At 53.8% G+C, this 22,575-nt stretch overlaps 3 protein-coding genes across 3 annotated transcripts in view; all 3 read right to left on the reverse strand.

Moving 5' to 3' along the window:
- Positions 1–7,234: 7,234 nt before the first annotated feature.
- VOLCADRAFT_97822 (uncharacterized protein) lies at positions 7,235–10,586 on the reverse strand (the record flags this gene model as incomplete). Its single annotated transcript, XM_002956786.1, has 7 exons — positions 7,235–7,557; positions 7,797–8,052; positions 8,559–8,984; positions 9,148–9,271; positions 9,642–9,763; positions 10,149–10,218; positions 10,468–10,586. 7 exons carry the CDS (start codon positions 10,584–10,586, stop codon positions 7,235–7,237), a joined length of 1,440 nt encoding a protein of 479 aa, XP_002956832.1.
- A 1,507-nt stretch (positions 10,587–12,093) lies between these two features.
- VOLCADRAFT_97823 (uncharacterized protein) lies at positions 12,094–15,116 on the reverse strand (the record flags this gene model as incomplete). Its single annotated transcript, XM_002956787.1, has 4 exons — positions 12,094–12,225; positions 12,457–13,914; positions 14,342–14,606; positions 14,869–15,116. The coding sequence occupies 4 exons, from the start codon at positions 15,114–15,116 to the stop codon at positions 12,094–12,096; spliced, it is 2,103 nt and encodes a 700-aa protein (XP_002956833.1).
- A 5,829-nt stretch (positions 15,117–20,945) lies between these two features.
- phV41 (extracellular matrix glycoprotein pherophorin-V41) overlaps positions 20,946–22,575 on the reverse strand; it is a gene marked incomplete at both ends in the record, with an annotated part of 5,929 nt that continues 4,299 nt past the window's right edge. The window contains 2 exons of the mRNA XM_002956788.1: positions 20,946–21,599; positions 21,978–22,437. Coding sequence (XP_002956834.1) covers positions 20,946–21,599; positions 21,978–22,437 — 1,114 coding nt within the window. The remainder of the gene's footprint in view (positions 21,600–21,977; positions 22,438–22,575) is intronic.

Raw genomic sequence — 22,575 nt, forward strand, 5'->3', positions numbered from 1 at the left:
TACCACATTGCCTGCAGGGAAGTATTAAGGTGGCTTCATGCAGCTGGATATGCAATGTTGTAAACGGGTGTTGAACCTGGAAGAGTGGGCGTGTGTATAAGTATGAATATGAGTATGCGTGTGGAAACGTTTCTGAGTGTGAATGAGTACGTGAGTGCGCGAGCGAGAGGTCATGTATGTGGCCACATACATGGCGAATCACCGTATGATGAGCCGCGGTCCAGGGAAAGACGTTCGCATGCCTGATGGTACTCATATATAATAAGTACGCGCGCTGTTGACGGCTGTTAATTCGTATGTCCTAACACACTCCACTTGCACTTGCGTGTGCACCAAACCTCGCAAACTAACTGCGATCCAATGTACGGCATCCAATGTACGGCAAGGAAATTGCTTCCTCCAGGTGTGTGACATGCATTCCTGTTATGTTTTACACTATTCATAGTCGCATGCCAATACGCTAAGTGGTTTCCAGCTAGATGAAAGGCATTCAGTTGTTTGTGGTGGTTGTGGTGGTTGGTGCTCCCGGGGGAGCGAAAGGGACAAAGCGCGGAAAGCCTCCGTTTGAGTTTGAGACCTCTTGAGCTTGAAGTGCATGTCTTTTTTATCCTTGGTGATGCATTCATTCCATTAAGATTACTATGTGTTACAGTAATATATCGCGATATCTCAGTTACATGCAGTCAGCAGAACTGGGATGAGCATATGAGAAAATGCAGCATGCTTTGCGGTTGGTTGATTGTTAACATAGAACAATGTTTTTGTTACGTCAACCGGCATTGTACACCCCGTGTACGATCGTACGATCGTACGCAGATTAATGTTGCATGTGACTGGCTTTGCCGATCCATGACGTACACGTGCTGCCAATTTAGGCACGTAGGTTCTGGGCCGAAGGAAGTCCTCGGGTGACGTTTTTTCCACACCGACTGGATTTTCCGACGATTTAGACTGCAATTTATTAGCTAACGTCCTGGCAGGTTTATACGCAGGTGTCGGTAAACGTGGTTCATGCTTCCCTGATTCTTCTTCATATCAGCTTCTTTGCGACAAGTCGGGTGTCGGCTTCCTCGAAGCCGGAAAAAAGGCGGGGCCCCCTGCATCCGTACAGGCCGGTAGCTAGGGTGGCAAGTGTGACAATTGATGGGTAATGTCAACATGGTGGGAGCTAGTGTTTGTGTAACGAATGTATTTTCGAGCGATTTCGGGACTATTCCGTGGCACACCCATCGGTTGCTGACCTGTGTGCTGTCTGTGATGTTTAGGTCTTGAAGCACCCGCGGCCACAGGAAAGCACTCTACTGCCACAAGCTTCATCACGGCAAGCTGCAACTCTTCGGAGGCCCCATGCATTGGCCAAAGTAAATGTACAAACAAGCAGCTTGTGTAGTTCATACAGAAATGAAAGCAAATTTGGTGGTGGCAAGTCGGAAGGCCCGTGTGGGCAAATGGTAACACAAGCTGGGTGTTCAAGTAATCATACGCTGTCATCTCGGAAATTTAAATATGAGATACACGGCACCTTTGAGATGAAATGTAGCCCGAGAGGCGTTAATGTGACTTTGGCCTCGGTCAATTGAGGCAGCCAAAGTTGTTTGTGCTCATACGATTTTTGTTGGCTACAGGCGAGATACCTTGCGATAGAGAATGCTATATAGTACCTATAGCGCGTTTCAGCCGGGCGAACACACGGACATGGGCAATCCTATAGGTCGGGGCCCCCCTGGGCGCTTCGCGCTGGCAAAGCGTGCTTGGAAGGTTGCGTGGCTATGTCGTACATGGAGGAGGCAAGCGAAGCAGGGGACAAGTGAGGGCAATGATCAGGTCCGCCTTTTAATCATAACTAATGGCTCAGACGCGCAAACCTGATATGCGGTTTACAGGAAGATTGCATGTGACACGCTCCTTGTCAGTTATAAATTGCAAGGAAATGGCCTTTTTCCACATATGGGTTTACGACAAGCCTCCTTTCTGCGGTCTGCCGGTCCTCCTTGCCCACCACACTGACAGCACGTGACAGGAAAGAAGCAAGGAACGAAGTAAGCAACAACTTGACACAAAAAAGAAATGCGACGGCGGGGAAGAGGTTGTATGGACAGAAGGGAACGGCGTAATTAGGCAATAACCGCTGTATCCTCCAGTACCGCGTTACCTTGAGTTGAAGGAAGCAAACATCCATGTCCATAAAGGGAGAACGAGGCAAGGCAGATTGTAAGCGTTGTTACAAAGGACAATGTGCCTGCGGAGGTAATGTGGCTTCGTTTGCAGGGGAGAGGGGTTTAGGGGTCCATGCTGCTGCAGCTGATGCGGGCGTACGACAAGGTTACAAGACGAAGGTTACAAGACTGGGGCAAATTTGATTCAAAACAGGCTGTGAAATATGGGCTGTCCGCTGTCGACGGAATTGTTTGGACTTTCCATAGAAGCTCTTGCGGACGCCATTAAAATATGCATGACGGTGTTAACACCAGGGCACGCAGGAGGATGGCATCGAAGGTTGGCAATAAGCGAGTGTCCATCCTCCCTTATGCTGATGACGTTAGTCTCCTGGCAACGACACCAGAGCGCATGGCGGAGCTGCTCGAAATCGTGGACATGTTCAAGCATCGTGTAATGAGCTCATGCTGAATGGAGAGGCCATACCGGCTAAGGAGGGTACACGATGTCTGGGTTTAGTGCATGGGCCAGAACGGCCATTTTATGCCTGCCGCCAGCAGTTGTACGACACAGCTAGGGCAGCTATATTGCCGCTGAGTACGATTTTGGATAAGCTAAAGGTGTTCGGCCCGGACGTGAGGCTGAGGTGTTTTGATACGAAGGTATGAGCAATACTGTTGTACAGTTGATGTTGTTACAGGGTGGTATAGCTTCACCAGTGGCCTCCTTCCCGAGGCAGTTCCCTGCTCTCCCCTGCTAGAGGGGCACCCTAATCCATTCATCCCATCCGACTTCAGAGTGTACTTTTTGAGTTTGGCAACTCAACACCGGCATCCAACCAAATCTAGCGGATCAACGGCGCGTCAACTTAGTTCTTGATCAGCTCGCAAGTTGATTTTATCACGTCCTACACCGTCCACAAGATGGGGTGCCACCTCCCATTTCATCACCTCTCAAACACCCTGAGAGGTCGGCAGGCGGATTTCAACCCGGACGCGCCGGGGGCAGAAGCCAGGCCTTAACCTCTGCCAGCCGCCTGTCAAGTGTGGGGGCCATTTATCTTGGCTGAAGTCTTGGACAGGCTCAGGAGGCGGAGTGATGCGAGTAACTTTGCGGAGGGGTCCTTCGAGGCATGTCTGAAGGATGGAGCGGTGCAACTTCAGGTATCGTTCATGGGGCAAAATGTGGGAGCTGCTGGACCAGTGCACCGCCTCCTGTTCGCTGAAGTGTCACGGCTACCTCTACACTACCACGTTTTTAAGGTTTTGGACAGAGGTTTTGGAACCGTTTACAGCGTGGGACTGTAGCACACCAAGTTTTGCAACAGGAGATCGTAGACGCGCTCTCCAACCCCAAAAGGGGCGGATGGGCCTCGTATCACAACAGTCATCCTGCGTTCAGCGAATTGTAAAGTTATGCAGTTTAGGTTTTGCTGTTGGGAGTTGGCGGCGAACAGAGTGCGCAAGGGACGGTATTATGTACCTAGGGAGGAGCGGTTATGCCCCTGCTGCGGCGCTGAGCCATATTGGAGATGAGAAGCACATCTTGCCGGACTGTCCGGTGTACGGCGAAATCAAATCCGATATGGATTTTCTCCACGTTTCGAGCATATGAAGGACGCTATGAAGTGGAAACCTGAACACCTGGCGAAGATGCTGGAACATATGTGGTCCCCCCGCAGCTCTATCGTTCCTTTTGGTCGTTAGTCTCCTTTATCACTTGCTTTGTCTGAAGTGCGAGGTAGGATGGTGCTGATCGGCGATCTGGCAGCCCTTGAGCCCTCGGCTCGTATTGGGCGGTTTAAAGCTATGCTTCATGCGGAGCGCTGTGCGACGCAGTACGACTGTCGGATAGTACGACTGTCGGGTAGTTAAGGTGCACCGGTAATCATGCCGAATCTACTCTTTCGGGCGCCACCATTTCCACGGTAATGTTTTCTGCCATTGAACAGAGCATTCACGACCCGCGAAAAGCGACAATAAGAAATACTCATGAAGGTATTTCTTCATTGGCGAAAGCGGAGCTGAAGGAAAGCCACCAGATCCAGCCTTCCGCATCATCCGATTCCACAAGACGCGATCAGCGTAGTCGCTTACAGGTGATCTGACAGTCCTTGAGCCCTCGGCTCGTATAAGGGCGGTTTGCAGGTACGGGGAACGCACCCCACGACCATGTAACACACACATTACATTACAAGACGCGATCAGTGTAGTCGCGTAGTTTCGATTTGTTCCCGCGCCATGACATGACACAGCGGCTTGTCACGGCTTGGAGAGCTTAAGGTGTCTGTTGCTGTGCCACACCTTAAGCGTTTCGGAGTCATTGGTTCGCGAAACGCACAGGAGCGCACCCATAGCACGCAACATACTCGCAGGCAAACAAGGAACGGCTTACATGGCAACATGTGTGGACAAAGGTTGACATACGCTTCCATTCGGTGCAATTCGGTGCGCAACGATTTAGGAAGGGGTTTAACGCGCAGGCGCGACAACACCATTGGCGCGTATGTTGTACTCAACCTCGCACACGTTTATTTAAACTTCGCATACGCACATTATCAGCAGCACCAAACTAGCATGGCCGTGTGCGTCACATGCATATACACACACCAACGTGTGCAGATATCTAGTTTTTTTCATGTTATCTATCGGTCTATTTCCGACAGCCCTCAGCTGGCTCTTGGGCCCCCTCCCTCACCTCCCTCAGGCTTCCAGGTATGTATGGGGCCCCAGGTTACACCTTTGGAGAGTAACGCAACTCCTGGTGTAATACAGATACATTCCCTCTCTTTCTTACACGTGCACATAGCCATGCTTCCTTCTAAGCAGGCCTCTACGTTGCAACGTAATGCAAGCACTCTTGAGGGTTTTTGGAAAGTCAGTCCGGGGTTCCCTATACACGGAGGTCGCCAACCAATGCCATCAGCGCCATACAAGCACCCGTCGACCGCCATCCCATCACGCAAATCCATACATCTACTGCACCGACTTGCATGCGATACATGCGCTCCAGCTTGCGTACCGCTCAGGATCAATACCTACCTACCAGCTACCTTAGCCATATGGAGAGTGCCCAGTAATTGTATAACGTGCAAAGCACCATGTTGAAAGACGGAAGGAAAATTGTTTTGCAGCACCGTCAGATGTTTGACTTTTGACAAAACGTGACAAGAAAGATTTGAACATGACCCCAGTATACAAGACAAATCAAGAGTAAACCGCTAAAGACGCTCGTTCGATTACAGGAATGCCAGTAACATTCAATGACTTCAGCGAATATTGAAGGATAACAATGGGCCCCCCGACCCAATTTGGGGGGGAGAGACCAGCTACATCCATCACTCGCACACCTACCCACATCAGAGCCGCCCAAATTGCAAGATGTATAATACCACCCAACCAATTGGTCAATCCCGATACGAAATGCCGTACAAGCACGTCTTGGTTAAACCGCTGCTACGCAATTTGGTCATTGGCAGTTGCTTTGCTCGTTGCCCCACCCGGCGCGCTTGGTTCCACATTGCTCCTGCTATCACCCCGGAGACGTCCTCGTATGCAATACATGGAAAATTGAAGGTAACGAAAAGCCCGTCGGAAACGCGCTACGTAGCCAACCACCTAACTTCCCGGATGCATGCATGTGCAGGTGCAGTGTTCTGTGCAAGTTGCGTAAGGTGACAGTACATACATACATACATACGTCCGCCCTCTTCAGTCCGCAGCCCCAAATAATCTCCCTCCCCCCCCTTACACCATCATCCACGCCAACCCACCCTGCACCTTCCGCTCTCTTTTTCCATCCGCCAACCCAGCAAGTGCCACACGTCCTCTCGCAGCATATGCGCTAACGTGTCATCAGGGCCCGCACGCGTGACGCAGTCGTTTGTCAAGCAACCTGCTTGGCGAAATCCCCTCCCACGAGCTTTCCTCATCCCCACATAGCGAAATCCCTGAATCTCAGAACCTGACCGCCCTGAGCCCCTCAGTCGCTCATTCCTCTCATTCTCACAGCTTTACTTGCCAAACTACCGAGTTTGCAAAGCCCTCAACTCTTCGAAAAGCCTCAAGGCCACGCCCATGCACCGCGGCTCTCACTTCCTGAATCACCCGGCTGACCGAGCCCCGAAAGTCATGAAATGTCGAAAGAGAAGGAGAAGTGGAAGAAGCGGAAGCCTCCCTCCAACACACACCCCAGAGGGGCGCGCCCCAAACCCCCCGCCCCCGGGTGATGTCCCAGAATATCCTGTTGCCATTTGTCCCCCTTTCATTTCCTCTCCGAAGCCGTACATCACCGTACATCGAGATCCAAGTGCAGTGATGTCTCCCATGAATGTCATGTGTCGAAAACACGGGCGCCATCCAAACCTGAAAGTGCAATTTGTGTATGTCTGTATGTGTGCACAAAAATCTGAAATCCCTGAGTGATGAACCACCATCGCCACCACGCTGTAAATCTAAGTATGTCCATAAGTGCCCTGCTCCTGCTGGTGCTCCTGCTACTGCTGCGTCACCAACCCATGCTCATAGTGAAGTCGACTACCAAACGGGAAAAGGGAGGGCAGGTTGTGCTACCAAAACGTGCAATGGACTGAAAGCTCAGTACAAGCTGACAGACAGACAGACTAGAAGGCAGATAGGTTGAGGGGCAAGCACTGCCTCCTCCATCCGACACCCTCCCCACCCTTTTCCCAACCACACATGCGGGCACCGCGCGTAACTCAATCAACAACGGCCCACACAGCTATATATGCGCACGCCAAGGACCCTCAGGTAATGTCGACCTTCGAACGCACACAGCGTGTAACCATACAACCAAACATAACATAAATGCATGCATAAAAACCACATACATAGACTACTACGCACATTTTAATGTACCGCACGTGGACTCTGTCACGGCCCTGCTTCTCACCCGCGCTCACGTCCATAACCCTCCATCTCACGCACATAACGCACACATACACATCATAACATCCGCGCGCCAAAGCCTCCACAAACGTAGGGCTCAAATGAAACACACAGTCACGTCCAAGGCACGCAGCAGCGCCTCCGTAAACAAGAAGAACTCGTAGACACCGTCAGCGAAAGCCGCTCAGACTCTTGCGCTTGCTAGGGTTCCTGTTGCAGGACCTGATGGACTCGGCTCGGCTCGGTTTTTGATTTCCGGAGCTGCTAGCTGGCTCACTTTCAACCACTGGTACCAGAGGAAGCCGGTCAGCGACAGGATGTAACCGTAACCCTGTTTGGGAGGTGGACATCGAAATAGTTAGAAGTTTGTTGTGATTGCCAGGAGGCAAAAATGGCTTTCGGAGGTGAAGGACATGGAGGACGGGAAGGAGAAGGGCTTGGCGATGGAGGGTTGGCGGATTGAAGGACGGGCGGATGGTGCGCGGGGCTATAACTGTAAGGAGTGGGGGAAGAATGGAGGGAGGTTGAGCAGGGACGGGGACCAGGGGGAGCAGGACCCAAGACGTCTGTGACCCGTTCCGCCCTCCTCCCTTCTCTAGTTGTTTCCATTTTTCCTTCTTCCGTCAGGACCCATTTGCTCCGTCAGCGCGTCAGGTCCTAAATCTGCGGTTTAAGCCTGGAAAAACTTGGAAAAGACCTTAATCCTTACCTGCAGCCCTGTCACTACCTCACCAAACAGCAGCATGCCGCACACTACCAACAACGTGTTCTTCGCGGTCGCCAGCACCTTGAGCGTCAGGCTTGAAGCCAGCTGTGAAACAACTCGAACACGTGTCGAACGAAGCAGCGAGCAGAAGGACGAGTGCGGGTGCAGAAGAGAAGACGGAAATGGCTCGGTGAGGATGAGTGTAAAGTTGGCGGGAAGGAATTTGGCTGTGGGGAAATCGAATGCTGGGCGGGTGCCCCGCGGCACGGAATGCTTAATGTACTGATTGAACGAGGCACGTAAGGGGCCACAATAAATGCGGGGATTTTAATGAATTGTATGAAGCGGTGCAGAAAGCGAAATGAGGGACGGGAAGCTGTGATGTGGTGCACCGGTTGGCTAGCGAACGTCCCCACCCTCATATTACCGTGTCGGCAGAGCTATCAGCTACATCAGCCGCGTCACCACCGGATGGTTGCCTTCGATCACCCCCCCTCGAGCACGTCACTCTTACCCCCGCGATCCAACCTTCCTCTCCCAGTTTCCTTTATCGCTAAAACACCTTTACCCAAACGCTTGGACTTAAAGGCTCCTTCTTGGCCCTTACATACCCTCAGGGTTTTAGGCGAAATCCCTTAACTGTAAGGCCGCGAATAATCCACCACTAGGAACCCTAAAATTACTGATCACATTCAACCCATCTTGATCCTCCCAACTCCTGTTTGAACTGTTTTTAATCTTCGTACTTTCCCAAGCGCTTTCCTTGGTTTCCCAACCACCCGCCGTACCTTGATCACGACGTACGCCAGCGCATTGACGCCAAAGCCCAAGATCGCCGCGCAGAGGAACACTGCGGGATATTGCCACACGATTCCCAACGCGCCCTTCCGTTGCATCCTCGGCAACTCCACCACCACACAGCCCACCATCAGCCACAGGCAACACGTGGAGGCCAGGTACATAAGCCCCTCGATGGGATGAAAATTGAGACCCACGAGCAAAAACTGCGTCATCACCAGCCGAATTGACTCGGCCGTCTCCGATGTCAGCATCAGCACCACACCGTACATGTTCATGTTCATCTCGCCGTACGCAGCTGCTGCCGTACCCAACGCGGTTAGCAGGACCGAAATCACCATGGGGCGAGTAGGGCTTTCCAGCCCAGCCGCGATTAGACAGACCATCGTGATCACGGGGTTGAACGCCTTGAGCATCTGGGTGAGAACGCGTAGATTATAGCCGTCGGGGGTTGGGAGGGAGAAAGGTCAGGAAGAGTGGATGGAAATGAAGGTGAAGGACATTGGATAGAAATGAAGGTGAACGACATAGTGTTTGAACGAGGGTTGCCGGGGAAGTGTTGCGGGGATTAAGACGAACCACTGACGATTGCGGGGGTTTCAGGGGATCAAAGTACCGCAGGTATCGACAGCAAGAGACACCGCAGACATATGGCCATTTCGGTTTCATGGTGGTAAGGGGACCCAGTGGTGTTGCGGCACCTCTGGTCGCAGAGGATGCAGGAGAGAGAGGGGGGGAAAGGGTCGCAGAAAACGCAGACGAAAAAAGGATGCAGGAGGAAACGGACAGGTGGAAAAGTCCTAGAAAGGGGGGCAGCAGCAGCACCGCGAGCTCCGGATGTGATCCAGCAACATCCCGATGTGGGTCAGTAAAAAGCACAGGCCAAAGCCGGTTCCGGAGGTGGTGGGGACGTGTGCAAAAGAACACGTAGACGACACGGGCCGAAACGACACACGGCAAAGGACGGAACAGTAGAGCAGGGCTGCAAGGAGAACGGCAGAATGAAGAGCCTGCGCTCATGTTTACTCTACGATGAATCTGTGATGTACGTGTGTGCACGTGCACGCGCGCACATGTGCGAGTGCCTGTGCGCGTGCGTAACGGTACGTGCTGAGCTCGGAAAGCCCTCGCCCATGTGTACTGCAGCACACGTCTTAGCACAGGGCATTCCACTGAAGGGGGTGATGTCCCCAGCCTGGCATGCGGCATGAAAAATCAACGCTGCTATGCGGCCACACGGCCCTGTTGGGAAGCGCCCATCCAGCTAGACTGGCTGGCTTCACAGACCCAATTCGCGGGTGGAGTACGACGAGGAACAGGCAAAGCAAGTAGATGTCGCAGTGTTGCTCCTGCTGCTGTTGCTGCTGCAGGACCTAACAGCAGGTTGCAGCGGCAGCGGCGACGGGCGGGTCCAGCGGTGGATACCAGCGATTGAAAAACCGCGATGGACCCACCAGGCACTGCTGCTGCCCACTTTCTCATCTTTTACGGCACCTACCACCCGGGAACAAGCCACCTCCTCACCAGTCACCCGCTCGGTTTATCTCCGGTGGATTCGTGTGGATCGTCCTTAACCTCACCTGAATGAACGCCACGGTCAGGTGCAAGTAAACCTCGTTGCCGGTCCACAAGGTGATGGCCATGAGCAGTCTGTCCAGGGGGCGACGTCCAATAACAGAGGACGGTTGTATCAATCGCATGCGCTTCCCAGCAGCCAGGTAGCCAAGCAGCTGGCTGTCACAAAACTGGGCCTTATGTGATCCATTTGCCAAAGTGGGTAGAGGCGAGGGAAGCATGCAAACAGGAGCCGGAGGACCGCCAAAGCTGCCGGTACAGCAGCACAGTGGGGCGAATAAAACGGCAGTGCGCGCAAGGGCCGACACGGCAGCTGGCACGCACCCGATCGGGAGAATGCGCTGAAACCAGAACTTGAGATCCAGTTTCTCGTTGACGTCCACCAGGCGAAAGATGTAGCAGCACAGGAAGGCGAGAACGCCGCTCATGCCCATCCCCATCATTGTGACGAACATAGGGTAGTCAAAGGCCAAGTCGACCATGATGTATCTGAGGTCGTACGTATTTGTAGTTAGGGGGTTTGGGTGGGGGTCGTTCTGGGTTTGGGCGGATGGTTATCGGTGCCTTGCACGCGGGATAAAGACGGGCGTCCGCGAACACCAAGGCATGCATGCAGCTCGATATTAGGCCCCTCCGTAAATCCTCCTTAACAGCAATCTCGCGTAAAAACAGCTCTCTTTAGGTTGCTGCCTGGGAGGCGCACTGTGCATTCGATTGTGCGCCCGCCCTCCTCGTCACCCTCTCGTGTGAGAGCCAGCGAAGACGTCACCAGGATCCCTTACTTGTTGAGCATGATCAACCCCGAAGATACAAGCATCCATGCTATCGAGGCTTCCACCACCATGAGCACCTTGAACCATGAAGAGGAATCTTCCGTTGTCCGTGCACGGCCATCCGCTCTGGGAAAAAGCTCTGCAAACCGTAAAAACGCTTATATTACAACAAGCTTGAAATATGCACGTCTTCACAAGCGCTTACGGGGTGGCATAGGGCTGGTCTATTTGGCAAGCTCCAGGCCAAAGAGCATGCAATCCTCATTGACGTAATCCCTGTGCTGCTTTTGTGTGCATGTAGCAAGATGGAAGCCTTGTGACGCCCTTGGGAAGTGTTCGTCGCCAAACCCACAGGTTCCTATGCAGGTGATCTGTTGTGGCCTATAACATCGGATTTCTGGAGTTATGTATTAATTTTAATTAGAACCATATAAATTTTATCGTCGGTTGTCCAGGCGTAGCGAAAAAATTGGCCGCGTCAGTGCGTGTGAACAGGTGGACAGCGTGCTCAACAAATTTGAGAGCAGGAACCACATCCCTTGCGCATAGATAAGTATGCAAAAAAATTGTGTGTGAGTTGGCATGCCGGATTCTGCCAGGTTTGCGCAAAATGGCAAGTTACCGAATTTCTCGTACTTGTACGACATAAACGAGCCGAGAGTTCGCAAGCTTAAGGTAAGAACAGAAAAGAAAGAATTCATGGGTGCCGCAGGTTGGAATGCACACCGGACATCTGCAACCCCTTGCCTTGCAGCCATGATGTACTGACACACGCCGTCAGGTGCACGCCCGTGTCGCATGATACAGCGTCGGCTTCAATCGACACTCCATGATAAGGTTCTAGATCAATAAGTGAGGGACCCATGTTATTGATCTTGACCATGACGAATGACCGGATCTAGCTGCCCCAATATATTGCATGTATCTGGTAGGAAAGTTGCACAGCAAGTTCACCATCCACTGCATTTTGCATGTCAAAGCTCAACCACGTATCAATTTTTGGGTCTTGTGGCAAGTTCTGGCGCGATTTAAGCGCTGCATGTGCTGCATCCTCTTACCCACCCGTGCTTTGTGCTTTTTTTTTGCTATCCTTTCTGCTCCTTGCGTGAGCTGCAGTTCTGACCTACAAGCATTTTCGAGGTCTGAATGTGCCTTTTGTCATCACGCACAATTGGCATCAAAGACCCACAATTACAGCACCAGGCATGATCAGACAGGAACCATATGCGCAAATAAACACGGCGATCATAAAGAGCATTGCGCCGATACAAAAATTGACCGTTTTATCATTCCCTTTCTTTGAAAACGCCTGTGGGGGAAGAAAAGGATGATCAGCCGTGATAAAAGACGAATAACCGCATGCCAACAATAATTAGCAGCCTGGAGAAACGTTCGTGGGTCGGCTGGCCGTCGCCGCTGCCGCAATCAATGTCCCCGCGGCGCCTGAGGGCGGTGCCGGCGAAGGCAGCTGCACTGTCGCAGAACCAAGGGTGTTGGGCGAGGGTGTTGTACCGGCGGCAGCTACATCCCGTCCCCCCACCGGGGCCGCCACCCAAGCCACCGCTATGACGGCTAGCACTAAGCCTATAGCCAGCTGTGCCGGCGATGCAGCCAAATAGTCCCACAGCCAGGAACGCGGTAGCACCGGCACCGCGCCGATGGCAAATGGACCGCCGTACAGCCACAGCGCAGCCAGCAGCGGCCTTGCCCGCCGCACCGCAGCCGATGCCACGCTGACCCAAATCGATGCGGTCGCAAGCGCCGCGGGAAGAGGTTTCGGAGCCTCAGGGCCTCCTGAATACGACAGCGACTCCTGCCGCATAGGGACTGCTGGCAGCGACAGCGGCGGTCCCGACGTGATTGACGGCAGCGACCCAAGGAACCGTGCGGTGGACCCCACCATCGCCGATGCAGTTGCCGTACATGAAGGAGCCGTACTGGACTGGACGCGTGCCGTACAACTGCCGGCGCCACCGCTGCCGTCGGTGGCATCCAAATGCATGGACGAATCAGAGCTTCGATGTACTGTCGTACTGGGCTGCTCTGACCTTCCGTACTCAGCCCTGGACCTGGATCCAGATCCAAAACCAGCGGGTTGCATGAATCTAAAACCACGGCACAGAATGGATCCAGGGCTTAGCCGTGGTCGGCGGCCAAGCAAGCCGCAGCCAAGCATACGAGTTTCCCGTACTGAACCGACATTGCCGTCGTCATTACCGTTCGCGACGCGGAAACCCTCTTTCGTGTCGGACGGACTATTAGGGTTATCTTCACCGGAGGCGCATTGCCTCGTACAGGGATCGTCAGCCCGTTTAGAGCTGAGGATGGTTTGTCGTTTTCGGCCGCGCTTGTACGGCCCGTACTCTTGTACAGCAGTGCTCGAAATGACCGGCCAACAGGTGCTAACATTTCGATTGCCAGGTTTTGTGGCGACGTCGTCGTCATCGACACCTTGATTGTCAGCGGCGACGGCGGGTTGTACGGCAACGGCTCCGACAGTAAGATCCTCCGCTGTAGCTATCGATTCCACGAAAATGTACGGCAGTGCAGCGTGCCACGTCAGTTGTAACGCCAGCCAGACCATGGACGAGCCGCCCATCGCCGCTAGCGCTACTACCCAGGCCGGCGAGTGGACGAGCAGCACCCAAGCGGAGCTCCGCCACATTGCTGTCGTACACCTCTTGCAGACGAATTCCGCCGGAGTAACTTTCCGGAATCCTCCCTGGCGCCGCCGCCACGACCGGATCAGCTCCAAAGGCCTTCCGGAAGGAAACATTGTCGTACACTCTCGTACAAAGTACATGGACAAGTCTCGGAGGTCGTGCAGCGGCCGTACCCTCCTCTTCGGTAGCGGCGGCGGTGGCGGCGGCGGCGACAGCCACTTCTGGGGAGCGAGAGCGGGGCTGCCGCCAAGCAATGACCCGGCGTGAGATGCCGACGACGACGACGGCGACGACGCTACCTGGCGGCGCCGGCGAGCCGTCGCCGCCCAGTACAGCTGTACGGCAGTCCACAGCAGTAGGATCAGAGCCCCGGCGAGGAAGCCGACTGAGGTGTTAAGATCCCGTTGGGTGAAGAGGGGTAGGGGAGGTGAAGAGGGGCAGGGGAGGTGAAGAGGGGTAGGGGTAGGGGAGGTGAACCATTTCTCTTTGTCTCTGTGTTAAACCATTTCTCTTTACCGTAGTTGATGACTGTTAGCGGAAAAGTTGCAACCATTTAATTCAAATGGTCTAGGCGGTGTGTGTGTGTGTGTGTGTGTGTGTGTGTGCGGGGGTTTTTAAATTGAAGGGTGGCATGATGTGCAATATAAAAAGTAAGACATATGAACCTGCACACGATCCCGATATCCAGATATACATACATGGCGAGGGAGGAACAAAACCTCTCCTCAACGGGTTGTGTTTTGCAAACTCCGTCCACCTCACCTGCCGCCCTGGTACGACAAAGCAATAGGGAAGATGACGATTCCCGTGCGCTGACTCCCCACCACCACCACCACCACCACCCCCAACCCCACGGCCGCCCGCTACTGCCACCACGACTACCGCCGCTACTACTGCCGCTGCCGCTGCTGGTAATGCCAAGGAACCATCGGCCGTCCGTACGAGCCCCAGCTCCGCCGCCACCTGATGACGAGGCTCCGGAACCAAACCCAAGCCAGCTGATGGGAGAAGGCCACGTTCCGCTTGGCTGGAAAGAAAACCAGCCAGGATTCACAGCTGGCTGTGGCTGCGGCGGCGGCGGTGGCGGCTGCGGGGCGGTGGCGGCGGCGGCGCCGCGCCGCCAGGCCGCTGTAATTGCCGCCAGCATGCCGCCGCTGTTCCCCCCGGCGGCAGCGGCGGCAGAAGCGGCAGTGGTGTGGCCGAATGTTTTCCATTGCAGTACCGTAGCCTGGCTTTGCTGTTGATGTACATCCTTATGTTGGTGCTGCTGCCGGTGTCGTTGCCCCCACCATCGCCACCATTGCCTCGCATCTCGCCATTCAACCAATCGCATGCGCCAGAGGGGAATCTGACGGACTTGAGGACGGCAAGTTCTCCAACGGTACGGCAATAACACGACAGCGCCCGTCAGCACGCACGCTGCAGCAGCGGCGTGCATGCCACGGCCGAGATGTACGGCATGCTCGTCCATAAGACCCTCATACGCGGCGGCTGCCGCGGCGGCGGAGAGTAGCGTCGTGATGTGGGTCATGGTCATGTGTACGGCACGTAGAATCTCAGAGCATCGCTGCACGGATGCGTTAAAAAGGGGAGCATGTTCTCGGCATCGCGATGTCGAACAGCGAAGGAAAAGGTAAAACGTGTTGGTACCTAATGTGGATGTACACACGGTGTTGAGGCAAAGTCGCTTAAACAAAATTACTCGATGAACAGCACAGCAGCGGGAACGGCATGTGAACACCTGATGAAGAGCCATATCAAGTAGGCAGAGCAGGATCAGGCCAGCAGCCTAGCCAAGGAGAATGCCCCCAGGTTTCAGAGACAGAAAGCCGGGTGTGGAATCGGAAGGGGAAATGCGTGTGTGTTGTGTGTGTATTATGTGTACGTGTGTGAAGGTTACAAGTATCTGACCGGGCCGGAGACTGGCTAGGGGCTGCTGCTGCTCAGCCCCAACGGAAAGACCGCCCCTAAGCTCTCTCCCGCGGACGGGAGAGGGACGTGAGGGGCCCCTGACCCCTCCTATGCAGCCGAGAGCCGCCGGCCTGCTAGCTCCGCGCTCCTCCCCCGGGGATGGGTGGGTAGGGGGGAGGCGTCGCACACGCACACGCTGTGTGTATTACACCTTCTGGGAAAGTTGTGTTGCCCTCCTTTAATGGTGATATCGAGCAAGCCTTCTCACATGCATACGAGCCTGATTATGATGCCATCGAGCCCTGATGGGAGCGCCGCAAGGGCAAAATAAGGGCCAGGCAGGGGCCAGGCGGACCGCCACAACAGCCGTCAAACAGACCCACACACGTTACACAATAGCATAGCGTGATAAACGACACGACTGGGATCCCGGTTACAACTGATTATACCTCTAACAGCATAAGTGCCCTATTACAGGACGCGGCGATGCGTTGAGTGTAGAGTAGAATGGCGGTGCAGCGGCTGCAAGGGACGAGAGGAAGGGGTGTTAATTTAGCTGGCTGGGGCTGAAGTTTGGGTGCTATTAGATGGAGTTGGTAAGTTTCACAGCTGATCACGATTGCGGTGGTTGGTGTGTTGAAGTGGTAACCATGGTTGGCCAGGTTTCAGGCAGAGTCGTCCATCCTTGATTGGTCGGGGAGGACGAATAGGCAGCCATGTGCGCAAACCACAAAATATAATGGTGCGGAGCTAAGGCCAGTCTGTGCGGTACAAAGGACGTGATTGAAACAACCAGCTGTTCCAGGCCGCGCGGTACAGGTACACGCTGATGCGTGACATGTTCAGTCAGCATGGAAGCTTCAGGGAACGGGCTAAGCTTAAAATCCGGGTGGGATACTTGGCGTTATGAATATGGTGGTGTACAGGAAATCCAATGGGGAGCAACGAAAAGGATGCCCGTATCTCGCGCTAGGATGGCGGTGGCTACTGTACGCACTTGCAGAGGGAAGCCAGCGGAACCAGGATCTGTCTGAGGAGTTCATTGGTCTTTGCCTGTTCTGAGCGAATTTCCTCCAGCTCTTTGAGAACCTGCGGTGCTAGAGCGCCGCCAACTCCAGGCTCCGTTTTTTGACTTTGGCTGGCCATGCTGACCGGAAACATATGATCACAAGATGCGTTCTTCTGCATTATTCATCATTTTTAACATTGCACGATATCGTGCGTACTTTTATAACAACAAGCGAGTATCGCGCGAAGGCGTCTTATTACAGCCAGTGGGTAAACGACCGCCCTGTACAGATGTTGACTTCGCACTCTCTGCTATAGCTTACTTGTAAATAACATATCCAGGGTTCAGCTGGCTATGAAGTTGAGGGATTTAAGATACTGTATTCATATTATTCGGTACAACTGTCGTCAATCCGCTATGGGCCTGCAGCGCCACTCTAATTCTTACTCGTCAATGACTAGGTCATACGAGATACTTTACATTTTACAATCATTAGGGAGATTCATTATGTAGGACTAGCACGAAATGAATCTTGGCTTCTTCTGCTTAGCTGTCCCTTTCCGGTGGCTTTGGTAAATTCCTGTAATTTCAGGCGTTACATCCAGTACCTGTACTGTACCTGGCCTTGAAGTTACCTAGAAATGCCTTTGTTAACCCAACCTCACGCGCAACTATTACACGGAACAGACGGTAATACCGGTACTCAACACTGGGACTTGATGCGAACTTGGAATGACGCAGAGCCCATGCCATTGCTTTACACCTCATTCTGTCCTCGACAGAATTCAAGAGAACACTCTACCAGCCCGCCAGCCCTACCTCAGACCAGCTGTGACCAGTTCAGCTGCCTCTCTGTCCCCTCTTCCCAGTCGCCTATAACCCCAAGGGCGATTAGTTTCTCCCCAACCCTCCTAACAATTCCATATAATTTGCTGTCAACCAGCTAACAATCGATATAACCCTTCAGTTGATTACTTGTTGGGGGTACCCCCAAACAGTTGAGTAGCCCCACCTCAGCGAAGCCAATGCAGGCGAAGTCCTTCAGAGCCTTTTTAATCCTCCGATAAAACGTTTGAGAATATAATCCCAAATAAAGGCCTTTTTGACTTAGGACCAGTGCACAAACGAGGTTACCGATATTAATCCGGCCAGATCACAGGTACTGCCCGCATCACACAGGTACTGCCAACTACTGCCCGCATCACCCAGCTACTGCCCACTAATCCATCCATATGATGTGTTTCAAAAAGGTCACGTCTCCTTGACTTGAATGATGGCTTTAGTTCAGAACTTATCCGCAGGGCGGTCAACACAGGGCACCTTTGGGCACAGCGCCTCTGAAGCTCCCTAGCTGCGCTGCTTCCTTTAAATTGAATTGAATTGTTACAGAGCGGGAGGCTTCAGGGCCACCTGAACACATTCCTTTAAGTGACGTGAATGTGAATGTGAAAAAATGTGAAAAAATGCTGAAGGCTGGAGGCCGAAGGCTGAAACATGTTTCTGACTGAGTCCTCGAGACCGTGTAAATCCCAGCTGTACCTCTGAAGAGGTACAACACAAATACCGGTGCGTGGATGTACTGCTGCCGTACTGGAATATAAACCGATTAGGCCATTGGCACGGGAAACTGGGGATCTCTGGATTTACATGTACACCGTTTCGTTTTCTTCAGCGGTTCCGTACAACGCAGTACAATTATGCAATTGCCCGCCACTTCTCGACTTGCGCACAGCGAGCAACGTCAGACACACGATACACACTCTCTCTTCATCCGCCCGCAACGCAGCGAACATGCACGGTAATGGTAAGCAAAACACGCACCATATATGCAGCGAACATGCACGCAAACTCTCTTTTCCCGTACACAAACCCTGATTCCGGCCTTTCAAGGCCTCCTACCCCACTTCCCACGCACGCACGCCTAGGCAGCCGCACGCGCTTGTGTTTGTACGGCAGTACATCTCCTATGTACTGCAGTCGTCCACAGGCCGATACACCCGCCCTCGATTATCCGGCCTACCCTGCCAGACTGTACCGGCACGCGACTAAGGGATATGCAACTGGACGGCTCCGCACACCCCGAGGGGTGTCAGACCGGTCGGACACCGGATCGAATCCGACCAGGTGCAGTTAGAACCACATCAGGTATAGGCGAATGTGGTACGGATCAGGTACGAGATCCGGCGGCAGTGCTGCCGGATAGCCTTGACAGTCACCAAACCCCACAAATGTGTGTAAACGGAAAACACCCACACCCACACGGCAGGGGGAGATGGAACATTGCCGGTGGCGCCTCGTGTTCCAGGTTCGGCACGAGGGTACGGTAAACGCAGGGGCGATGTACGTGAGGAGTACGACACAATAACACAGTTTGTGCGTGCCAAACCTTAAGCATAGAGCAGGCGACTCCCGGATTCCCTTCTCGACACGCACACCCGCTTACATACAGACACACGCGTGACCGACCGATGGGCCGTTTCTTGATTCAACGCATTGCCTGATGAAGCGTCATGTCATCACATTCACGACTGGCCCACCAACGGGTCGACGGCGCCGTGCATACCAACTACCATCACCATGCGACACATGCATCTCGCACCACCACGCGCTACCCCTGAAGATCCGCCTGTTTCGGATGGTTTTCCCCTCAGAGCTTATGCGCGACAGCATACACATGCATGACCACACGCATATTCACAAAAATATACGAGAACACACACATAGACACACACGCACACACAGAGGCACACACACAGAGACACAGACACACACACACACAGACGTGGAGTTCAGTTTAAATTTCACCGGCATTCGCGCGCCACGCGCGCGAATGATCACAAGTACACCCCAATGAAAATGTACCCTATACGCCCGTCGGTTGTACGGTGGAATCAGCTTTGAATATGTATAGTCCATGGCCTCCCGGCTTTGACGGACCCCCCCACACTAGTGCGAAACTTGTAACATACGCCCTGAGGCAGAACGCTTTCAACGCAGGCGCACACGCGCACGCTCTGGGGCTTCCTGCGTTCATACCTGACGTTGCCAGCCAAAGTCAAGTACAATCACAAGTATGCAGGTGTCATCGACATCGCGAAAGCGCATCCAACCGCAAAAGAAAAACAGTACATAGAGGAAGAGGGATTTCAACTAGAAGAGAAGATGCAGCATTTTGGATGTCGATTCCGAGGAGAACATTAAGACGGGCAAAAAGTTGCCACGTAGAGCATTTACGTGACACATCCTTTTGCTGTCTACCATGCCTGGCTGCCATTTGCCCCACAAACCGGTTCTTTCCCGCTCCCGCTTAAAAAACAGGGAAGAATACTGACGCAGAAAGACAAGGTCAAAGTGCGAAGAGAAAGAGAAGTGAAGGGAGAAGACGATCAAATGCACACTACAGAAAGACGGCGGAAAAAGACAAAAGACAATAAGAGAGATACGTATGATGAAAACAAAACGGACATCAATTATCCTATTTGGTCAGACGGTCAAAAGAATGCAGAGACTCAATTCGCACACGCCGGTCATGTCGGTCAAAACGTCAAGGCACTACTCCGCCGCCTCGCTGTACGCACGCACTTCTACGGCCTTCTCACTTTTCACCCAATCACTTTACTTCCTGATGCTGTCACGCACATGTGCGGACCCTATGTTACTCGCCCGCAAGCCGCCCTCTTTCCCTTTTTGTGTCCCAGTCAAACCTGTCACCCCAACCCCGGGCTCCTCTTTTCCCGGATCCATTTCCGGATCTACTTCTCTAACCTACCATGAATACCGCCTCCATCAGCTTCTCAGCTGCGGGTTGCTTCAAAAGCAGCTTCAATCTTCCCGTCCACAATCCTCCCAGGATATCCTTTTTCCCCTATTACTTCTCCTCCTCCTCCCCCTGCTCCGCTTCCGCTCCCAGGATATGCGTGCGGATCCCTCAAGGTCCTGTTCAAGCATTGATCGTCGAGCAGACGGCAGCTGAGCTACAAGGCTCCTGCTGCCCTACTCTGCACGCCAGGCCCCGCTAAGGGCTCTTTTCAGGAGCCCCGCGGCAGCGGCAGCGACGGCGACGGCGGCGGCGGCCGCGCCGTCAGCGGAGGAGGAGGAGGAGGATAACGACATGCTATACACATAGGCAACACTGGACATGACAATGGGGGGATGGGACGACACAGCCGCGACCAAGGCGGTCTCTGACAGGCCTTGGCCCCCTGACCCATGGTTCTTTTCATCACATTCAGATATAGATATCCACATAGGTTAGTATATCTTCGACTCCCTTCCCTTCCCCTCCCCTCCCCCACCCCAAGCTTCACGGCGCGCCGTCCTGCCCTGCCCCATATCTTCTTTCCCTTCCTTCCTTCCCCGCACCATGCCGCACATCCCCCGCCATCCAGGAAACCGCGCTGCCTCTTTTCCCCACTCTTTTCCCCACTCTTTTCCTCACTCTTTTCCTCACTCTAACAACGGATCGAGAACATTCCGTACGGGGCAGCATTTCGGCTGGTTTGAAACTCGGTTGTTGAAGAGCGAGTAGAGACAGGTGGGGCCCCCGCATAGAGCTTCCAACGTGTCGCAAGGCGGCCTTAGCAGCAGGCACACCTCCGTTCCGTCGGCGTCTGAGAAGGCCTTGGCAAAATTATTGAATTTTATGGCTGGATACGGCTTCAGCTGAAACTGCGCAGGCCTCAGCTCGCCATCCGTGGCTGAATATGCAACAGAGCCGACGCAAGCAGGCAAAACCGAAAATTCGATCTTGTGAAGGTCTTGAGTGCAGCAAGGTGATTGGCGCAGGCACGGTGTAATGCCCACGACAAAGCAGTACATGCGCATGCCCGTATCGAGATCTGTGACGTTCGATTGGGAGAAGAAAAGAGATGAACTCCCAGGACGTTTGTCGCACTCGCATTGGGGGAAGGTGGCGACGGGCGGGCGCGGGGGCGGGCGGGTGCGCGGCGGAGGAGGTGGAGGCAACTTGGGCTTGGGGGGAGGCGGCGGTGGGGGAGGTGGAGGCGGCGGTGGGGGGGGTGGAGGAGGCGGGAAGCTACTGCAGGCTGGGGAGACGTAGTTGCCCGTGAGGCAGCCAGGGACGCCGTCGTAGTTGGCGGCCTGCGGTTGTACGAAAACGTAAGGGAAAGTACGGAAAGCGTCGGCAGGTGGTTGTGGGGTCATTCATGGGCAGTAAGTAGGTCCAAGCAACAGCGTTGGATCTCCAAGGGGACTTGAGTAAATGGCATGTAAAGCATAGTTAGGCCTCTCCTAGGCGGCAACAGAGCTTGGGCTTAGTGCTTTGGGTAGAAGTACAAAAAAGAGGAAGAAGGGTCCCAAGAGTTTTATTGTGCGATTACATACATCCTTTCATAACTTTGATTTAATTCAAAATTAAAAAGCAGTCACGAGGGAGAAGGTAGGAAATTTGTAGTTTTTAAAAAATCCAATTTGCAGCATAGTTCGTGTTACAATATAATTAGGTGCGGTTGCACCTACCTTGAGTGTGAAGGTGTACCCAGCAATTTCTGGATGGCTGCTGCAAGATCCGGGAAACAGTGCGTCGTACCAGTTGATGAACGGCGCACCGGACGATATCCAGGGCTGCAGCAGCTGGCCGTCCGCGTCCGAGAAAAATACACCACATACGCGAATCTCCCCTGGATAACACTCGTACAGATCCGGCGCAAAAGGCGTCAGGATACGCGCACCAACCCACATGGCTTGCTCTCGAACGTCCTTGGCTATAAGCGTTTGCATGCGAGTGCAAAGGCCTTCGTCAAACGTGAATTGTTTACCCGGGGGTGTGATAGTGATCGTAATGGTGATGCAGACCTCACATGGAGGTGGAGGGCTTGGAGGCCTAGGGCTGGGTGGCGGCGGGCGCGGCGGCGGTGGGCTGGGTGGTCGGGGGCTAGGTGGCGGTGGGCTGGGTGGCGGCGGCTTGGGAGGCGGCGGGCTGGGAGGGGGAGGGCCGGGGGGAGGAGGGCTTGGGGGTGGCGGACGGGGAGGTGGGGGGCCCCGCACCCCTCCAAGCCGATCCGGGCCCCTCTTTCCCTTAATGCCGATCTGCCACAGGCCGTGCCGTCTTTGGCTC

This window comes from Volvox carteri, assembly GCF_000143455.1.
Source record: "Volvox carteri f. nagariensis unplaced genomic scaffold VOLCAscaffold_65, whole genome shotgun sequence".
In the NCBI taxonomy this organism is placed as follows: domain Eukaryota; kingdom Viridiplantae; phylum Chlorophyta; class Chlorophyceae; order Chlamydomonadales; family Volvocaceae; genus Volvox; species Volvox carteri.